The 20,000-nt window shown below is 51.1% G+C and overlaps 1 protein-coding gene across 1 annotated transcript in view; it reads right to left on the bottom strand.

Moving 5' to 3' along the window:
• Window positions 1-69: 69 nt before the first annotated feature.
• basp1 (brain abundant, membrane attached signal protein 1) overlaps window positions 70-20,000 on the bottom strand; it is a 27,972-nt gene continuing 8,041 nt past the window's right edge. The window contains exon 2 of the mRNA XM_060058045.1: window positions 70-3,210. Coding sequence (XP_059914028.1) covers window positions 2,528-3,196 — 669 coding nt within the window. The 5' untranslated portion in view covers window positions 3,197-3,210 and the 3' untranslated portion in view covers window positions 70-2,527. The remainder of the gene's footprint in view (window positions 3,211-20,000) is intronic.

Here is a 20,000-nt window from a genome sequence, read left to right as displayed (position 1 = left end):
AGTGTGTGTGTTTGCATGTGTGTGTGCATTCGTGCGTGCGAGTGACAAACCCAACAGAAGCTCTCCAGGTTATTGATTTCGTACATTTTATTACCATTGCACCATTTATACAAGTACATAGAACTTTGAATGCACCAATTTCTCTTCTTTTTTTTTGTGTGTGTGGTCTTTGCTGTGGTTTTTGAGTGACAGTTGGCATGGAGACATGGAATGACAACATCAACTGCAGTCGCCCATTGGTTGCGGACTGAAAACAAAAAGGATAACATTTTGTTTCGTTCCCCACTGGACCAAAAGACGAGACCACGACATGCTTCTGCTGAGGGGGGCGGAGCCTCTGAGTCTGGTGGGATCTGATGCTCTACATACACATAGGTGTGTGTGACATCACCAGAGCCCAATACACCTGCATGCACGTAGATGTGTATACACACTCGCACGGCATATCGGTCGGTATACACACCTACATATATACAGGTCTACTGGCACCTACATACTCATAGGTTCTTGTAACATAAACCCATATATATATTTATACATATATAGGTAAATATATACACCTAAATATAGGTAAATATAATCACCTACGTATATCTAGGTCTGTATACACATACTTATACACGGGTAAATATACACGTGTAGATATGTCTACATACACCTACATATATATACAGGTCTATATAAACTCCTACATGTACACAGGTGTAGTACAGGTATATGCACACCTACATGTATGTATCATGTTAGCGGGGAGGGGGGGGGCGAAGGGGGGGGGGTTGGAGGGTCTCCTCCCATGCAGGATTGCCATGGCATCCCATAATGCTACCGTGACCATGGTAACGTGTCTCCAAAAGGTTGGTAGTGATCACATAGGGGTCTCTTTATGGTTTCCGGCCCCGACAGCATAACCTCCTTCAGGGAGTATTACGGGAACATTTAGGGAGTATTATGGGAATATTGCTGGAACATCACAGGAATAGGATCCTCCCGTGTGATCTGGTCAGAGGAGGTCAGACCCGCAGCCTTTTACGTAAACTGTGTTTTGGGAATCTGCTCGGATTTCCAGACCGCTCCGGTCCATCCTGTCGACCATAACTCACCTAGCACCTAGCCCCGAGGTGGTAAGCACCTCCCCTCCGCCGCTCGGTCAGGGTTAAACAAGCGCCCCCCCGTGGGTGGGTCCCAGTGCTGGTGTACAGTAGATACGTCGGCTAACGTAAGCACAGGCGGCCATTAAGAGCGCCTGGAGTCAGACAGACGGCGGGACGGTTTATCAGGGGGGGCGTGTGGCGAGGTGTCCGGCCGCCATCGAGGGATTTATCACTGTCTTAACGGCCGTAACGCTCCTAACGACTTCATGTGTGAGTGCGGGGGCAGCGCTCTGCGGTGGTGAGCGGGGAGTGCAGGCGGAGGAGGTACGCCTATTTTTAACCCAGAACCCCCCTGGATGAAATATCCCTCCCAATCAATGCTCCTCCTCCTCCTCCTCCTCCTCCCCCTCCATCGACCGCCCGCCGCACAGGGAGCCCAGAGATAAGATGGAGGCACGGGGGCACCAAAATGGCTGCCAAGGAGGAGGAGGGGGAGAGGGCTGAAGGGATGAGGAGGAGGAGGAGGAGGAGGAGGAGGAGGAGACTGAAGAGAGGAAGAGGAGGAGGAAGAGAGGAGGAGGAGGAGACTGAAGAGAGGAGCAGGAGGAGACTGAAGAGAGGAGGAGGAGGAGGAGACTGAAGAGAGGAGGAGGAGGAGGAGGAGGAGACTGAAGAGAGGAGGAGGAGGAGATTGAAGAGAGGAGGAGGAGGAGGAGGAGACTGAAGAGAGGAGGAGGAGGAGATTGAAGAGAGGAGGAGGAGGAGATTGAAGAGAGGAGGAGGAGGAGACTGAAGAGAGGAGGAGGAGGAGACTGAAGAGAGGAGGTGAGGGCTGCAGGGAGGAGGAGGAGACTGAAGAGAGGAGGAGGAGGAGGAGACTGAAGAGAGGAGGTGAGGGCTTCAGGGAGGAGGAGGAGGTGGTTCTGTGTCAGAGTTTGAGTCAGGACGCGACCATGCTCCTGGTCCCCCCCAGGGCCTCTCTCCGCCCCCCCCTCCTTCCCGAGCCGGCGGTCCGGGCCCCCCCGGGGCACCCAGGGGTGGGGCCGACGCAGCACCAAGACCGGGTGGGGGTGGTCCAAAAGGAGGGGGCGTTGGGGTTTGGGGGGGGGGGGGGAGGGTGGATGGAGATGGGAGACATCGACTCGTATCAAAGTTCAAATACTACAGCAGAAAAAATAGAATAAAACATCGTAATAAGTATAACAATAATAATAGTAGTAATATCCGCTGAGCGTGGCCCACCCTTCCCAAGATGGCGGCCGCCGGATGCTCACCCTTCATCAAATCACAATCATCATCATCATCATCATAACAGGTATTATTATTATCATGGTTATTCTGGTAATATGGGCGGGGCTAAATCAATGGTTTCTTCATCATTCTGTGGTTGTTTCACGGAGGGGGGGGGGGGAGAGGGGCTGAGTGACAGCTGTCCGTCACTCTGGGACGGCGACGCTCTTCTCGGCGCCGGGCGTCTCCGTGGCGTCGGGCTCCTTCGCGTCGCCGGGGGCGACGGGTGCCGGCGTGGAGTTGGCGACGGGCGCGGCTGCGGCGACGGGGGTGGGGGCGGGGGCGGGGTCTGCGGCGGGGGCGGGGGCGGGAGCTGCGGTGGGCTCGGGGGCTGCGGCGGCGGCGGGCTGCGGCGCCTCGGCCTTCACCACTGGAGCCGCGGGGGCGTCCGTCTTCTTAGCGTCGGCCTCGTCCTTCTTCTCGGCGGCGGGCGCAGCGGCGGCGGGGGTCGGCGCGGCGGCGGCGACGGCCTTCGGCTCAGGCTCCTTGACGGCGGCGGCGGGCGGGGCCGCCTCCTTGGCGGCGGGCTTCTCCTCGGCCTTGGCGGGCTCCGCCTCCTTGGCGGCCGGGGGCTCTGCGGCGGCGGCGTCGTTCTTCTCGGGCTCCTTGGCGTCGTTCTTCTCGGGCTCGGTGGCGGCGGGGGCCTCCTTGGCCGCCGTGTCGTTAGCCTCCTTGCCGTCGGCGGTGGGCGTGGCGGCGGTGGCGTCCCCGGTCGCCGCCTCGCTCTCCTCCCCGGCGGCCTTGGCGTCCTTCTCCTTGCCGGCCTCGTCGTTGACGCTGTAGCCCTTCTTCTTCTTGCTCAGCTTGCCTCCCATGGTGCCGTCGGACTCTGCAACACAAAGGGGGCACGGTGAGACCAGCGCTCACCACCCTCACCCCTTCATCAGCCTCATCACCTCATCACCCTCACCCCTTCATCACCCTCACCCCTTCATCACTCTCACCCTCACCATCCCATCACCCTCACAACCTCATCACTCTCACCCCTTCATCACCCTCACCCCTTCATCAGCCTCATCACCTCATCACCCTCACTCCTTCATCACCCTCACCACCTCATCACCCTCACCCCTTCATCACCCTCACCCCTTCATCACCCTCACCACCTCACCACCTCATCACCCTCACCCTTCATCACTCTCACCCTCACCACCTCATCACTCTCACCCCTTCATCACCCTCACCCCTCCATCACTCTCACCCTCACCACCTCATCACCCTCACCCCTTCACCACCCTCACCCCTTCATCAGCCTCATCACCCTCACCCCTTCATCACCCTCACCCCTTCATCACTCTCACCCTCACCATCCCATCACCCTCACCACCTCATCACTCTCACCCCTTCATCACCCTCACCCCTTCATCACCCTCACCACCTCACCACCTCACCACCCTCACCACCCTCACCACCTCACCACCCTCACCACCTCACCACCCTCACCACCCTCACCACCCTCACCACCTCACCACCCTCACCACCTCACCACCCTCACCACCCTCACCCCTTCATCATCCTAAACACAGGGAATCGACTGGAGGTTTCTATTCTTAAAGCATCATGGACAGCAGGTGGAGAATACTGAGGATAGGACGAAAACAGACACACACTGACATCCTCAAACACACACACATACACACACATACACTTACACACTCATGGATACACACACACAGACACACTGACATCCTCACAACACAAACACACAGAGCCCAAACACACACACACACACACATAAACTGACATCTACACACACACACACACACACACACACACACACACACACACACTCTGACACATACGCTCTAATCCTCTTGCTCACACCGTCCACCTGTGGACTATTTGGCCCAGCGTACGGTTCTGGTTCCCTTGATCTGATTTTCCACACAACGCCTCCATCTGTCTCCTCCGCGGGGGGGGGGGGACTTCAGCCCCTAAAGCCCCCCCCCCCCCTGACAGACTCTACCCTATAGGGGGAGAGGGACATTCTACATTCTATAATAAGCAGGGGAGGAACCAGAAGACTCCATCCCCGCAGTCAATACAAAGACATCCTCCCTTTATGGATTCCTCTACAGTGGAGGCCATGTGGCCACCCACCACTTACACCAGTACAGCCCAGCACGCCTCGCTTTACTGGTAAACCACTGACACCAGTACAACCCAGCACACCTCGCTCTACTGGTTAACCACTGACACCAGTATAGCCCAGTGCACCTCGCTTTACTGGTTAACCACTGACACCAGTAGAACCCAGCACAGCTCGCTGTACTGGTTAACCACTGACACCGGTATAGCCCAGTGCACCTCTCTGTACTGGTTAACCACTAATACCAGTACAGCCCAGTGCACCTCTCTGTTCTTGTTAACCACTAACACCAGTACAGCCCCACTGGCCTGCCCAGTCTCCCAGTGCCTGGTGGCCGAACAACAGACAAAGGAAGAGAGCCATCTTTGTCCGTCCTTCATGAAGTCCTCCTCGGCCTCTAGGACCCTCTCGTCAAGATGCTAACCGCCGCCGCGCCACTCAGTGAAGAACCTCACCCACTTGTCCCCGCTGACGTTCCCCGCCGCTAACACAGATGCTAACACAGATGCTAAGTCGTTCCAGACACGGGCGGCTGCGCCGGACGATGGGACCTCCAGGCCACGGCGGCCCGGTCTTAATGCCGCCCCTTGTTCCCAGCAGACACAAAGCGACGCTACATGAAGACAAAAGGGCTCGTTATTTGGCAGGAAGCACCGCTGGCCGCGCGGCCCGCTGGCTACGTAACGCCGGCCTCGGGGAGCGCGGCCGAGGCGTGACGGATACTGAGGAGCGATGCTTCCACGGAAACAAAAGAGTTTTCAGTCAACCTGCCAACCATCGACCAATCGGTGGCAGACGTGACGGCCAGCGATGAGGTCGTGTCTCGGAGGATCTGTTGGCGTTGTGTCACGGTAGCAGACAAAGAAACACCAGCGATGAAGACGTCTGGGTCTTCGTAACTGTCTCGACTATGTGTTGTCTTACAGGACGGTAACGCCAACGGCAACATGTCGGCCTTCACAGTCGATCGAAACAAACCCTGACTCTTCTCCTTGCACCGAGAGCTAGCCTCGAGCTTTGGGTGAGAAGTGAGAAGCCATCTTGTTGTCCAGATGGCAGGAGTGTAATTTAAAGATCACATAGAGAGATTCATCGGGGAGAGTTATTAACTTATACTATTGTCGGTAAACAATGTGACGCTCAGATCTCTCGCTGATACAATGCTAACAATGCTACTTAATGAGAATATTTCTGCATCCGGCACGTCATGCATGAGGGAGTGGCTAGGCGCCCATGATGCGGAAGCGAATCTCTCCAAGATGTTCCTCTGCACCATTGAGCAGTTTTCATTGGAATGAATGGGCGGACATTTTTCAGTCCGCTGTCCCTTCTTCAATATGTCCATGGGTCTAACACAGTGTTTTGCTTCTGGAAGAAAACCTCCACACACAGACAGAGAGAGATTGACAAACAGACAGAGAGGTATGAGAGAGAGAGACGGAGTGAGACAGAGAGAGAGAGAGAGGGACAGACAGAGAGAGAGACAAATGGACTTGAGGTCTGCCAACAAACCCCAACCCCTCCTTCTCATGGTCATGGTCGTCGAAAAATCGACGACCGAGGGTCAAATATTAAACCATTGGACTAGCTCTCAGGGTACCTTTCGCCAGCTTGTGGGGACGTTCATTGACCCTATTTGGGACATGTTTACATCTTACTATTCTATGAAGTCATTCAGCTGACACCTTAATCAGAGGTGTGTCATACACTTAATTTAGGTCCGTCCTGAAACCAATCGTGGCCTAGCTAGCTGTTAGCTAGCGGTTAGCCCCCACTACGGGGACATGAAACAGTTGAACATGTGAACATGTGTCTGGGATATGAGGACATTAAAGAGACACAGGGACGTTTGGGAGCCGTGTAGAACCCTGGAGAACGTTTTGAGGACCGCTCTCCGTGCTGTCAGGACGTGTTTGATGATCCGTCGCTGCTGCGCTCGTCTGACCTGAACTCTGTTCACCTGAACATTTCCGTCGCTCCCGGTGACCCCGATGCCCCCTCCCAGCATGCCTTGCTCCCCTGTCCGGTCTGATTGAGTGCACGGAGAGGCGGGCAGATTTTCTGCTCCAGTTTCCTCCGTGCTCGTCGCTTCAGAGCGTAAAACACGGTCGCGTTAAATCAGCCGGACGCACCAGAGTCTTATATCACCGAGGCCGGGGCAGGGGGTTCAAACTCTGGCTCTACCCGTCTCTCCGTACGGCTACCTGTCTCTCCCTACGTCTACCTGTCACTCCCTACGTCTACCAGTCTCGCCATCTCTCCATCTACCTAAGTCTGGGTCTATCTGTCTCTCCATAAGTCTACCTGTCTCCATCTACCTGTCTCTCCGTACGTCTACCTGTCTCTCCATCTATCTATCTACCTGTCTCTCTCTCTCTCACACACACACACACACACACAGACACAGACACACACACACACAGACACAGACACACATTGATATTTAGCTGATAAATTCACAAAATGACACAGCGCTTACTGGTGGAATCGCCGCCGCCGTGAGTTGACTCGCGTCCAGCTCGCTCGCGACGGCGGCGTTGCTCTCAACACGATGAGGGCTAGCGGCTTACCAGATTACTATTATGGGATGTTGTACCAACCCCACCCCCCCCCACCCCCCAGTGGCTTGTTGGTACAGCAGAGTAAAGGGCAGCCAAACAACCGTGGTTACAGTCGGTGGTCTCGGCCCTCCTGGGTTCAGATGGCATTCAGGAGCCACCATTTTACAACGGCGACCGCCATCTTCCTACTCTGGCATGCAGCTTACAGTGAATCCAAATCAGTGAGGAGCAGACAGGGGCTAGACTGTACAGAGACAGGTCGTTAAGGAGCAGGTAGGGGTTAGACAGTACAGAGACAGGTCATTAAGGAGCAGGTAGGGGTTAGACGGTACGGAGACGGGTCATTAAGGAGCAGGTAGGGGTTAGACGGTACAGAGACAGGTCATTAAGGAGCAGGTAGGGGTTAGACAGTACAGAGACAGGTCATTAAGGAGCAGGTAGGGGTTAGACAGTAGAGAGACAGGTCATTAAGGAGCAGGTAGGGGTTAGACAGTAGAGAGACGGGTCATTAAGGAGCAGGTAGGGGTTAGACAGTACAGAGACAGGTCATTAAGGACCAGGTAGGGGTTAGACAGTACAGAGACAGGTCGTTAGGAGCAGGTAGGGGTTAGACAGTACAGAGACAGGTCATTAAGGAGCAGGTAGGGGTTAGACAGTACAGAGACAGGTCGTTAAGGAGCAGGTAGGGGTTAGACAGTACAGAGTCAGGTCATTAAGGGACAGGTAGGGGTTAGAGGGCATTTTGCTCTAGGATGACCCCAGGTAGAATGTGGACACTGGGGATGGAACCAAGAACCTTTCAGCTGGGAGTGGAACACCTTAACCATAACACTCGCCCCTCGTTCCTGGACGACATGGCTTCTCGTCAGATGGTTCAGAGTTGAAGAGTTTCGCAGTGGTTCACTTATCTAGGGAATGCCGGGGGCGGGTTCTGTGGTGAATGAGTTTTGGAGCCTGCTGACCTCTGAGGAAACGCTGCGGCTATAGAAATAGCTGACGCATTGTTGTAATGTCAACAGCTGGGAGCTATTCTCCTAGCGCCGGTCGCTACGTCCACCACACTTTGGGGCCTGAGTCACGGACCTACAGGGCAAATCGGCTCTTGGGGCCCGGCTGTGAGAAGGAGCCTGAGTCACAAACTTCCTCTGTGAACAGGAAGTCCTAACACGTCCTTCACAGGAAGGGCTGACACGTCCAGCTCGGCATTGTGGGTAATCCAGCTAGGGGAACCGAATGCTTAGTATGCAATGGAGGAGCTCAGGTTAGGGCAGGTGTGACAGTGAAACAAGGAAACTCCTTGACTTGAGTTTTGTGGAACTCAATTAACAATGTGTTCAGGGTGCCGACTACCAGCTGAAAGGTTGTGGGTTCAATCCCCAACTTCCGCAGTCCACCTGTAGCCCTCCTAGTGCCAGATGGTAATTAAAAAATAAATAAAGTGATTATTTCACTGAGTGGAGAAAAAAGTTGTCTGTCTTCTTCCCAGTCAGCAAACGTGAGGACGGAGGTTTGTTTTGTAAGTCGCTACACTAACGCTAACATCCCCCCCCCCCCCCCCCCCCCCCCCCCCCCACTCCCAGACACAGCACTGAGGGACTGATTCGTCCTGTCACGAGAGAGAGAGAGAGAGAGAGTCTGCCATCATCTCCGACCCCTGAGGTGACGTTGTATCTACAGGCCTCAGCTCCGTCAGGGAGTTGGCGGCGATGAGGTGTTCTGTCTGATTTGACGCTGATGAATTCAGCTCGGCGGCCAACTGAATCAGGGAACTGATACCGTGGGCTTATCTTGTATATTGTCGTTATTATTGTGGATTTAATTTGATCTTTGAATGTGATATTGGAAACGAGTAAGAGACGTGATGTTTATCTATTATTTACTTGTAATAAAAGTAAACTATATTTACCGTTTAACTCGATCCAGGAAATTAATAAAATCATATAAAAAGCATCAGAAGTACGAGCTGTACAAAACAGGTTTGTTTTAGTTTCATCGTTGAACGTTTCAATCAGCTGAACTGTTCGCCTCTCCAGAGTGACGGACTCATCTGGGAACCGGACGGAGAACGGCGGAGAAAGTTCCATAACACAGGGAGCCATCCCCAGCAGGGACCCCAGACTGGAGCTCTGTTCTGGGGCATGCCCCAGCCTGCCCGCCCCCCCCCCCCCCCCCCCCCCCCCTCCCAGGGGCTCCAGGGAGTTTAATTAAGTCTAATAGGCCGGGCCGTCACCTGTAGTCGTTGATCAGGTCTCCTGGGGCCACATGTGAAACAGTGTCGTAAGACAGCATCACAAACATCAAAGGCTTCCAGCTCCTCCAACGCAGCCGCTGGTTACAGACGAGCTGGGGTTAGATCGTTAGAATGAAGCTGGTCATCCCGTGGGGAAACGTGTCATCTGTGTTCTAATCTAATCCTAATCTCTGCCCCAGAACAGAAGCCCAGCCCCACCAAGCCAAGCCCAGCTCTGTGTGCGGGATGCTGCTCAAGGGCCCTGGCAGAAGTAGTGAGCCAACGCCCGGGGATTGGAACCGGCACACAGAGGTAACCAGAACATAAATGGAAGAAAGTAATGGGACGGGTTCGATTCCCAGTTCAAAGGTACTGCGTTCGATTCCCCAATGTCTGCGGTGTCGGCACCCTGGAACTAAATGATCCTGATGGACACCAGGTCTCTGAATCCACCATGTCTGCTGAGTAATTTAGGAGTGAATGCATACTAATAATATTATATAATACTAACTGTATTATATAATACTAATAGTATTATATAATACCAACAGCATTATACATTGGTAGACCCACACAGTGTACTGGGGCCCTATCACATCAATGAGTTAAATGAACGTTTTGGGAGAAGTGTACCAGCGCTGTGTAAAACAAGTGGGAGGGTCCGACCAGATGTGTGATGTACAAGTCAGCCAACCAGTTTGATCAGTCGCCTGATCCATCCACCATCCTCAACATCTCCCAATGATGCCACTGTAGGGTGGATTTTGAAAGGGCTTGTTCAGGCTGACCACCATGACCCCAGGCGGTCCCAGCCGTGGAACGGCTGTCTTCTCATCGCTGCTGAGAGCGCCGGGCCTCAGATGGAGAGCAAACATGGTAGCACGCTCACTAATCTACCTGCCATAAACGTGACAGCGGCACCGAGCCGTTTACAGCGCCCCACAGATAAGGGGCGGCTATGAAAGGAGAGGCAATCATTTAAACAAACAGAGAATATTAAGAGGCAAATATGGGCTCAGACAATACGGTTGGACTGAGGACCAGAGACGCTGTTCTATGACCGCCACGGACACCATGAACAGAGAAAAAAAAGTCTTTGTCTTGTTGATTGTTTAAATAATGTCATGTTCTTGACATTCTTGACATTCTATAAGGTTGGCCAAAAGTATATCCAAGTTTTATTTATCATTATTTCTTCACTATATTCGACATCCAAACCGAATTACCATAACCTCTCTCGCCCTGCTGTCTGGTGTGACTTGAGAACCACGAGAAGCTACAGAAACCACATCCTCTGAACGCCAGGCGTCTCCAAACGGCCCTCGGTTGGAATGCTGTTCCGTTGAACTCTTTTCAGTGTTACCGTGGTTACCATCAGTCAAGTTAAGACCCCCTAGCAAAACACACACAGTGCATTCGTCACTTTGTGAGGTGATCTATGAACGTGCAGGCCAGGACACCAGCGATACCAGGCACGTCGGCGGCTTCACACCCGCATCTCTTCCTCTTCTCCAGTTCCCTAAACACGGCGCGGCCACTGTCACATGACCCTGGCGGTGACTACGTTGTTTAACCCTCTGGGCCTCGGTGGCGAGGTTCGTGTCTGCGTCCCAATTGGTCGGCTCCGTGGCGGAACCGGTCCGACCGGGGAGCAGACGGAGACAGACTTTGTTTACATTCCGGTGTCGCTACGACACGCGGACCACCCAACCCCCTCGGAGCCCGTCACTGAGGCTTCCTCATGCCGTCGCAGGTCAAACCTTGGAGGATCAAATGACAAAGTTCATTCCCTGAGACACTTTTTCTACTGCCAAGCTCTTGGAAACGGAAACACGCCTCGTCTCAAGAAGCCTCATCCCGGTTAGAACGTGGTTCAATAAAAGACGAGTGAGAACGACTTTAACTGAAGCCTTCAAGCCACCTCACGAGGTGAAGACAACGTCAAATAAAGTTCCAAATTCAGCAGTTGTTTAATCGATTGATTGATTGCTTGCTTGATTCTAAATCTCTCTCCCTTCCCCTCTCCCTGCTCTCCCACTCCTCCCCTCCCCCTCCCCTTGGCCGGGGTCCAACTCCCACGAGCCGCTCCCCCCCCGTCCCCCCGTCCCCGTCGGTGTGTCGAGCGCCTGGATGCGTTCCAAACATCCCTGATGACCGCGGGGAGGAGATGAGCTCGATCGAGCCAAGGCTGTGGACGGACGGTTGGATCTCCTCCGTGCTAATGGCAGGACGCCCGCCGGAGGACCTCAGGGCTGGACGGACGGACGGACGGACGGACGGACGGACGGACGGACGGACGGACAGAGGCGAGCTTGGGAGAGAGCGGACATCTGCTCCTGTCTGCTCTCTCATAGCAGATCCACGATGGCCTCTCCGCTCGTTGTTCCACGGTGACGAGGAACCGTGTTTTATGCATCACGGAAAGCACCACTCCTTCAGAATAACTCATTCTGTGTGTGTGTGTGTGTGTGTGTGTGTGTGTGTGTGTGTGTGTGTGTGTGTGTGTGTGTGTGTGTGTGTGTGCGCTAAACAGAGAGTAAATATTTTACTTTCAGTAGGAAGAACCCACACATGCCAATACACACATAAATAAACTCTGGTCTCACACACACACACACACAATCCTGACACACAGACATACAAAACCCTGACACATTCACACACACAAAAACCCTGACACACACACACACACAAACCCTGACAAACACAAGTACGCACAAAACCTTGTCATGACACACTGTCTCTCACACACACACACACACACACACACACACACACACACACACACACACACACACACACACACACACACACACACACACACACACACACACACACACACACAGAGAGACACACATACATACACACACAGAGAGACACACTACACACACTGTTTATCAACGAGCGATGAGGGCAGTCTGAGAAATATGTGACCCCTGACCCCGGGGCCGCGCTGTGTGCTAGCGCAGGCAGCTATCTGTCAGGCTCAAGGTTGCCATTGAGACAACATGTGGGAGAGTTCAGCTATGCAAACAGTAAACACGCGGGCTGCCCTTAAAGAAACAGTATCGTCCCGGGACTGTGGCTGGTGGACTTAAAGCCGGAACATGTTTTTGTTTATTTCTGCATAACTTGGTTTCAGAAACTGTGTTTCTGAAACCAAAACGACCGTCTGTCATTTTGGTTTCGATTCATTGATTCTTTCACTTGATGTTTACCGAGAAGTGCAGAAACACACTCACCAGTCCAGTCAAGGATGTGTGTACACTAGCCAGAGTGCTGGGAGTGTTTGTGCGTGAGTCACAGCTTTGATTTTGGAGAGCAGTGTAACTAGATTGTTCTCCACTGGACTCGAGGTCAGGAAGTCTGGGCGAGAATACTTAAAAGCCAAGAGAAACCTGACCTAACTGCAGCGACAGCGATATATTGATCCTCTTCCCTTCTGACAGATGTACTTATTGTAAGTCGCTTTGGATAAAAGCGTCATTGCCCTAAATGCTAAATGCCCTAAATGTAAATGTAACATTACATACAATTATTGAACAGATCATATTAAATTGGTGCTATATATGAGTATGCAGCAGTCTGATGAGTATAAACCCATGTGTTCATGTTCGATCAGACTGATTCAGTACAAATTACAGAGAGAAAATACAGCAGTAGTATCCAACTACTGTGTGCGGCAGCCATTTTGTCTCCATCCAGTATCAGCATCTGATGCCACAGGCCTGATTAAGAAAAGTAGTCGATATGTCCCCATATGTGTTACGACACACTCTCATGTAACATGATTGATTAAGACAGTAGTAATCAATATGTCCTCATACCTCATCTAACAGGACTGATTCAGACAGTAGCAGTCGATTTGTCCTCATCTTTGATCCAACATGTCCGATTCTGACAGTAGTAGTCGATACTTCCTCATCTCTGTTCCAACATGAACGATTCAGACAGTAGTAGTCGATACATTCTCATTCCTCTTCTAACAGGGCTGCCTCAGAAGTAGTCGTTGATCGTTGTCATAGTGACAGCGTGGAAGTGGGCACCAAGTTCACTCCAAAGAGTGCACTGAATAAATTTGAAATGTTCCTCTGTGATTGGCCGCCTTTTCTGTCACTCACTTTGAGGGAGCTGCCATTGAGTGACAGCAGATTATCCAATAGGATGGGACACAGAATCAATTGTTATTATCCTTCATCCCACAGTTGGAATCCATGTGTCAGATAAATCATAATAAACATCATGAAAAAAATATATTTTTAGATATATAGATATTGAAGGCTCAAACTTTGAAATCAAATCCTCTGTCACGTTTTTGTTTCTTCTTTCGAGGAAGAAATGTCTCAGAGCAAAGTCTGGATCTTAACGAGAAGACCTCAACTTTAGAATGAATTCTCCTGGAAAGTAAGAAGTAAGAAGACTGCCTTACTGTACGTCCACACCAGAAGCGAATTGAGCGACCAAATCGCCGGAAGTCATTCACTTTCTATGGGCAAGAGCGACCAAAGCGACCAACGCTACCAGCGGCCAAAGTTGAGCGACCAGAGCGTCCAAAAAAAGTTGAAAACCGTTGAACTTTATGCAAATTACTATTATGCGTTTCAGCGGCAAAACAATGACAGCCAATGAATGTAGACGCGGAATGTAGACGCTCTTCGCTTGCGTGGATCCCAGGGAACACCGGCAGGCACTTTTGAATTGTACGTCATGAGCGACTTGAGCGACCAAAGCGAACAGAAATATTCGCAGCGAAACTTTATGAGCGACCAAAGCGACTAAAGTTTCGCTGCGAATATTTCTGTTCGCTTTGGTCGCTCAAGTCAGAACGGCTGCCTGTACTGTTTCCCAGACGGTCTACAGGTAACTGAGGTCTGCTTTTAGCCTCTGCCTCATTAGCGGTAAGACTCATGCTCCTCCAACCGCCCAGCACCGCAGATGTTTGGAGCCAACATGCGCCGTCCAATCAGAGACCGGGCCGGGAGTCATGTGATCACAGCAAAGAACTGAGGAGTATTTGTCCCTGTCACAATGTAGCGGGAAACGCAATGCACAACGGCCAGAGGAAATATTGTGGACGCAGCATTCAGGGATTGTATACGGGGAATAGTACCAGGGAGTAGGCTCCACACAGAAAAGGAAAGTATTAAGGATAAGGTTCTGGGTTCGATCCCCAATGCCCACAGTCCACCTGTAGACCTGTAGACCTGTCTCTGTATTGTCTAACACCTACCCGCTCCTTAATGACCTTTCTCTGTACTGTCTAACCCCTACCTGCTCCTTAATGACCTTTCCCTGTACTGTCTAACCCCTACCTGCTCCTTAATGACCTGTCTCTGTACTGTCTAACCCCTACCTGCTCCTTAATGACCTGTCCCTGTACTGTCTTACCCCTGTGTGTGTGTGTGTGTGTATGTGCCGGCCTGTGTGTGTGTGTGTGTGTGTGTGTGTGTGTGTGTGTGTGTGTGTGTGTGTGTGTGTGTGTGTGTGTGTGTGTGTGTGTGTGTGTGTGTGTGTGTGTGTGTGTGTGTGTGTGTGTGTGTGTTAGGTTTAGTGTGCGTGTGTGCATGTGTGCATGTGTTCATGTATGTATTTGGGAGCCTCAGTATTTCCACATTTCATTAAACATTAACCGATTGAAAGAATGGTTAGACACTGTCCAGAGACCTGTCTCTGAATCCACTGGTAGTTGGTTTGGATAGAATTATTAACTATTATTAACTTATAAACTAAATAGCAATTGACATTTTCATCAGCAGATGATCAGAGTCTCTGGGGCCAATGGGAAGAGGCCTCTCTTGGCCAATGGGAAGAGGCCTCTCTGGGCCAATGGGAAGAGGCCTACATGGGCCAATGGGAAGAGCCCTCTCTGGGCCAATGGGAAGAGGCCCAGACCGCCAATGCAAAACGAATGAAACAATAATGATGCAACAGGAAGTGATGGCGGGAATCAGGAAACAATTATGATGCAACATGAAGTCATTATGGGCAACATGAAGTCATGATGGGCAACAGGAAGTCATGATGGGAAACAGGAAATTAAGGTAGCAACCGGAAGTAAGTGGTCAGCGCCATCCTCTACTGATGAGCAGGGTGGGGGGGGGGGGGGGGGGGGGCAGGAGGTTCCCTGGAGAGCGGTTCCAGGGTTGTGTTCAGACTCCAGATGAGGTTCAGCTCTGTGTGAACTGGAGCACACTGGGCCGCCTGTCTCCTCTGAACACACACTGTTTATATCCCAGCCTCCCCCCCTCTCTGACTCTCTGCCTCCCCCCTCTGCCTCTCCTCCTCCCTCCCCTCCTCCCCCCTCACTCTCTGTCACTTTGACACGTTCTCCCTACACACCCCGCTGATCCCACTGCTCGTCTCGCGCTCCTCGCTCTGCCTCCACCTCCTTCTCCTCCTCCTTATCTCCCTCTCTCTCACTTCACTCATTTGTTGCATTTTCCCTCCCTCCCTCCCTCTCTGTGTTTTTATTCCTCTCTTCTTTGTCATTTTCTTGTCATCCATTTTCTCTCTCTGCTCTCTCCTTGTTTCTTGTCCCCAGCTCTCTCTCGCTCTCTCTCTCTCTCTCCCTCCCTCCCTCTCTCTCTCTCTTGCTCTCTCTCTCTCTCTCTCTCTCTTGCTCTCTCTCTCTCTCTCTCTCTCTCTCTCTCGCTCACTACCCACCCCCTGACTCCCTCCCATCTGTCCATTCCTCCCATCCTCTCCTATCTTCCTACCTCTCCCCCCCCCCTCTCTTTCATCCTCTCTCCCATCTCTCTCTTTCATCTCTCCATCCAAATACCTCCCTCCCACCTTTCTCTCTATCCCTCCCCCCTCTCCCTCCCTTCCCCACCATGCCTCCCTCTCTCCTACCCATCTGTCGACCCATCTCTCCCATCCTACCTCCCCCCCTCCCCCTCTCCCCCCCCCCCCCCCCCCCCCCTTCGGCCAGCAGGGGGCCTCCTCTCCGTCTCTCAGAGTGGTTTCCTGCTGAGATCTGAGAATGGGTTTATGGATTTTTTGGAGTAAATCCACAAGCTTCTTATGACATAAGGACAGTCCATTGTGCAAGGGAGGGCTTGTGTCCACCTCAACGGACCTGAATCAATGTTCCTATTTACATTAACAAAGATACCATATATATCAGTGGATCGTATGAAACATAGAAATATTCTGCAAGCAGATCGGAATTCAGTAATTCCGAAGAATTTCCGAATCTTTAAATCGGTTAATGTTTAATGAAATGTGCAAATACTGAGGCTCCAACATGCAAACATGAACACATGCACACACACACTAAACATAACACACAGACACACATCCTGCACACATGCAAACAGAGGCCGGCACATACACACATGTGCCATTGTGTGCGTCTTCTCAGGTGACTTCCCAGGTAGTAGATCAGATAAACGCGGTAAATCCTCACGTTTACGTCCCTGTCAGCGGGGCTCGGGTTTCCACCGTAACTAAACTAAAACAAACATAATACAACTCCTGTAGTTTACGTCTGCCTGTGGCTGAAGGCACTGGTTTGGTGAGTGTGTGTGTGTGTGTGTGTGTGTGTGTGTGTGTGTGTGTGTGTGTGTGTGTGTGTGTGTGTGTGTGTGTGTGTGTCTCTGCCTTAATCACGCAAGAACACTATTTAATTGCAATGTTTAAGAGCAGAAAATGTACTTTACCAAAGCACTTAGGGGTACGCTCAGCCTGCCCCTACGTTTTCAACAGGAGGAATAATGCCCTTGACTGCGTCGTTGGGCTTCAGAAAACAAAAGCGTGAGGTTATAAACCAGGCAAACAGACCATAAATCCCATCGTGCCGGAGTGGGTATCTATGGAAGAAGTTTACAAAGACAGAATATATTAGAACGTGGGGGGATTATCCAGGTCTGGCCCGCACCGCCTGTTCTGCTGTCCCAACCCCTTCCTACCAGCCTGTTAACACTAAGCAGAACCACCTTCTAAATGCCACCAAAGGGCGTCCGAAACCCTGCTCTACCTACTCTCCCTCGAGCTTACCAGCTACCCTGGCGCCCGACTGCTCTGGACTGGTTCCTGTCCTGGTGTCAGTGGTTCCCATGCGGTTTGCTGTTCACCTACCCTGACCTTAACCACAGCATTACCAGTACAATAACCATCTCTAAGCCGAAGTTGAGGAGGAAGGTGAGATAATTAATGTTCATTAATCGCCAATCCCTTTAGGACGACCCACAGGTATAATGTATAATGTCAAGATGAGGACCTCAGGGATAACATGGAGTGCTACTGAGAGTGTTCTGATCTGAAAAATGCTTGAATGTGGTCCTCTCACTCTCTCAAAGTGAAGTTAACTTTGTGTTTTTTCTTATCATCATATCCGTCACATTTTGATGCTGCTCTCGGACCAGAGATCCACGATCTAAATGAGATCAACGTTTGCGTCAACATTCTCTTCGTAAAAAAAAAATTACCCGAAGTGAAAACATCCGTGTTGGTTCTGGCCCCCCAGTCTGAACCGACTGACCTCCCACACTGAACCCATGCTGGACCTCGGCTTAACGTCGGGAGGGTGGAGATCACGGCTGAAAACAAACAGCGATCTCCACTGAAGATCTCCCAGGAACACAATTAAGATGTGTTTGTGGACGTTGGCAGGAGAGAGCGCTCTCTCTCTGGCTCCTCGGTCCACTGAGGAGGAGGAGATGTTGGAGGAGGTGGTGGTCGGGCCGCCCGCTTGCTGTTCTGCCGTGCAACCGATGTTTGTGTGAGGGGATAAGTCCAGCGTTTGCACTGGAATCAATCCAGCGGACATCCACAACACTGGGAATCATTTCCTGTTCAGGCTTGACACGAACCCCATGCACTCTGATCATCCCCTCTCTGTCCACAGTCTGACCAGGACTACTACGAGAGCTAATTGAAGATCAGGAAACTAGGTTATTGTTAATCATGACATCGATGATAGCTTCATCCTCATTACTTCATTTCAAAACATTTTCCTCCGTAAGCCAAATTGCGGATCTGTCACTCACAATGAATGACAGAAAAAGGCAGCCAATCTTGGTGCCCACATCCGGGCTGTCATTATGACAAGATGTCTTTGGGAGGAAATTATGTTTTCCTTTCACCATTCCCGAACATTCCATTATTCCAAAGTAATATCCGCTGAGAGAAAGAGGTGACTAAAGCTCAAACAAACGTACGTTCAAAGTGAAATTGAAATGACATATTTCTGGTTTTTAAGCTTCTCTAATTTTTTTTAAATGGCTCTTCAGGAAACGTTGTTCCCGTGGTAACAGAGCTGTCATGCGTGCCAGAAAATTGTTGTGAATATTTAATGTCGGCCGCAGAGTGCCGCGCTTATGCACTAACGCTCCATGACAACAACCTCCTTCCTGCCCCAATCGTGGGCAGAAATTAACGAGAATCTGATCCAGAACATAGAGGAGAACTTCGGGATTTTTCAACTTGGAAGCCATTCTTCGTATCATTTAGGGTCTGAGGGACCGATGTGGACGACAACGTTAGAAAGTGTGAAAGTGTTGCGCGAGAGCCGCAAACGTGATCCATGGAGCTACAGAGAGAGCCAAAGGGGTGATAGCGTTCGTCAATGTAAGGTCCTCTAAAAGTCCTTATTTAGGTTCCTGACGGGCTCAGATTGTGTTCCATCATTATTGAGATCCCGACAGGGAAATACTAGTAATAATAATCTCGTCGCTGGAGTAAATTTCCCTATTGTCATTCAAATCTCAGCTCTCCATCTCACAAAAAAAATCTTTCGGATAACATTAATCTTCTCTTTCGGTGGTCTAACACAGCAACCACCCCCACCCCCTCTCCCTCCCTCCCTCTCGCTCCCACCAATGTCTCCACCATTCTCCTCCTGCAGCAGATCAACGCAAGACTCCTTTCTGAACAAGACTTGGTTCACACCAGCCGACCGAAAGGTTACATAGCCAAGTTATATACATCTGTACGGATCGTTTCATAATGTACGGATATAATGGGGGCCCTCACTTGCTAAAAACGTCTACATGAGTACATCGGACGATTTGACAAATCGTTGTCCATATTAATCCCATGACGCTTAATGATCGGAAACTAGTACTACTACTCTAACGTTGTTTCAGAGACACTCAAACATAGACTGAAAAGTGATTGAAACCGACAAAAAGATCTGAGTTCAGACTGACATAGACAATACAGACTGACTTAACAGACACACAAAAATACTTTGACATACAAAAACGTACAGACACATTAACTGGCTGTCTGACTGACTTGCCAGGTGCACAGACTTACAAACTGTGACACTAACTAGCTGACTGACTGTCTAACTAACTGACTGACTTAACAGGTCTACATTTATACAGACGCCCGGACCAGCTTCTGGAAAGGAGCCACACCAGTCGATAAAAATCAATCATTCTGTCTTTTGATTGATTCTAATGAACACCACCGCCATCTTGTCTTCCTCAACCAGAGAGGAAGAGGCTCTCTGGAGCCGAGGCCTGAGGCTCTAAATCACACAGCCCTCCAGACCAATCAGACAGAGTGCCTGGCCCCTCTGTTAGGACCAGACCCACCGGGCCCCTGACAGACAGAGGTGTGGACGGACTCAACGTGGGATTCAGCCACTTTCATTACGCCAGACTTTAGACTCTGATGTTTTATGGTCGGTAAATGCAAAGTTTCAATGTAGCATGAACTGTCTACCTCAACTGTTTGGAACCCTTCCAAAGTGTAAATATCACTCCTACTTGACTCGTGTGTGTATTCAA

The sequence above is a fragment of the Gadus macrocephalus genome, chromosome 8, assembly GCF_031168955.1.
Source record: "Gadus macrocephalus chromosome 8, ASM3116895v1".
Taxonomy (NCBI): domain Eukaryota; kingdom Metazoa; phylum Chordata; class Actinopteri; order Gadiformes; family Gadidae; genus Gadus; species Gadus macrocephalus.
This window is presented reverse-complemented; position numbering and strand designations above follow the sequence as displayed.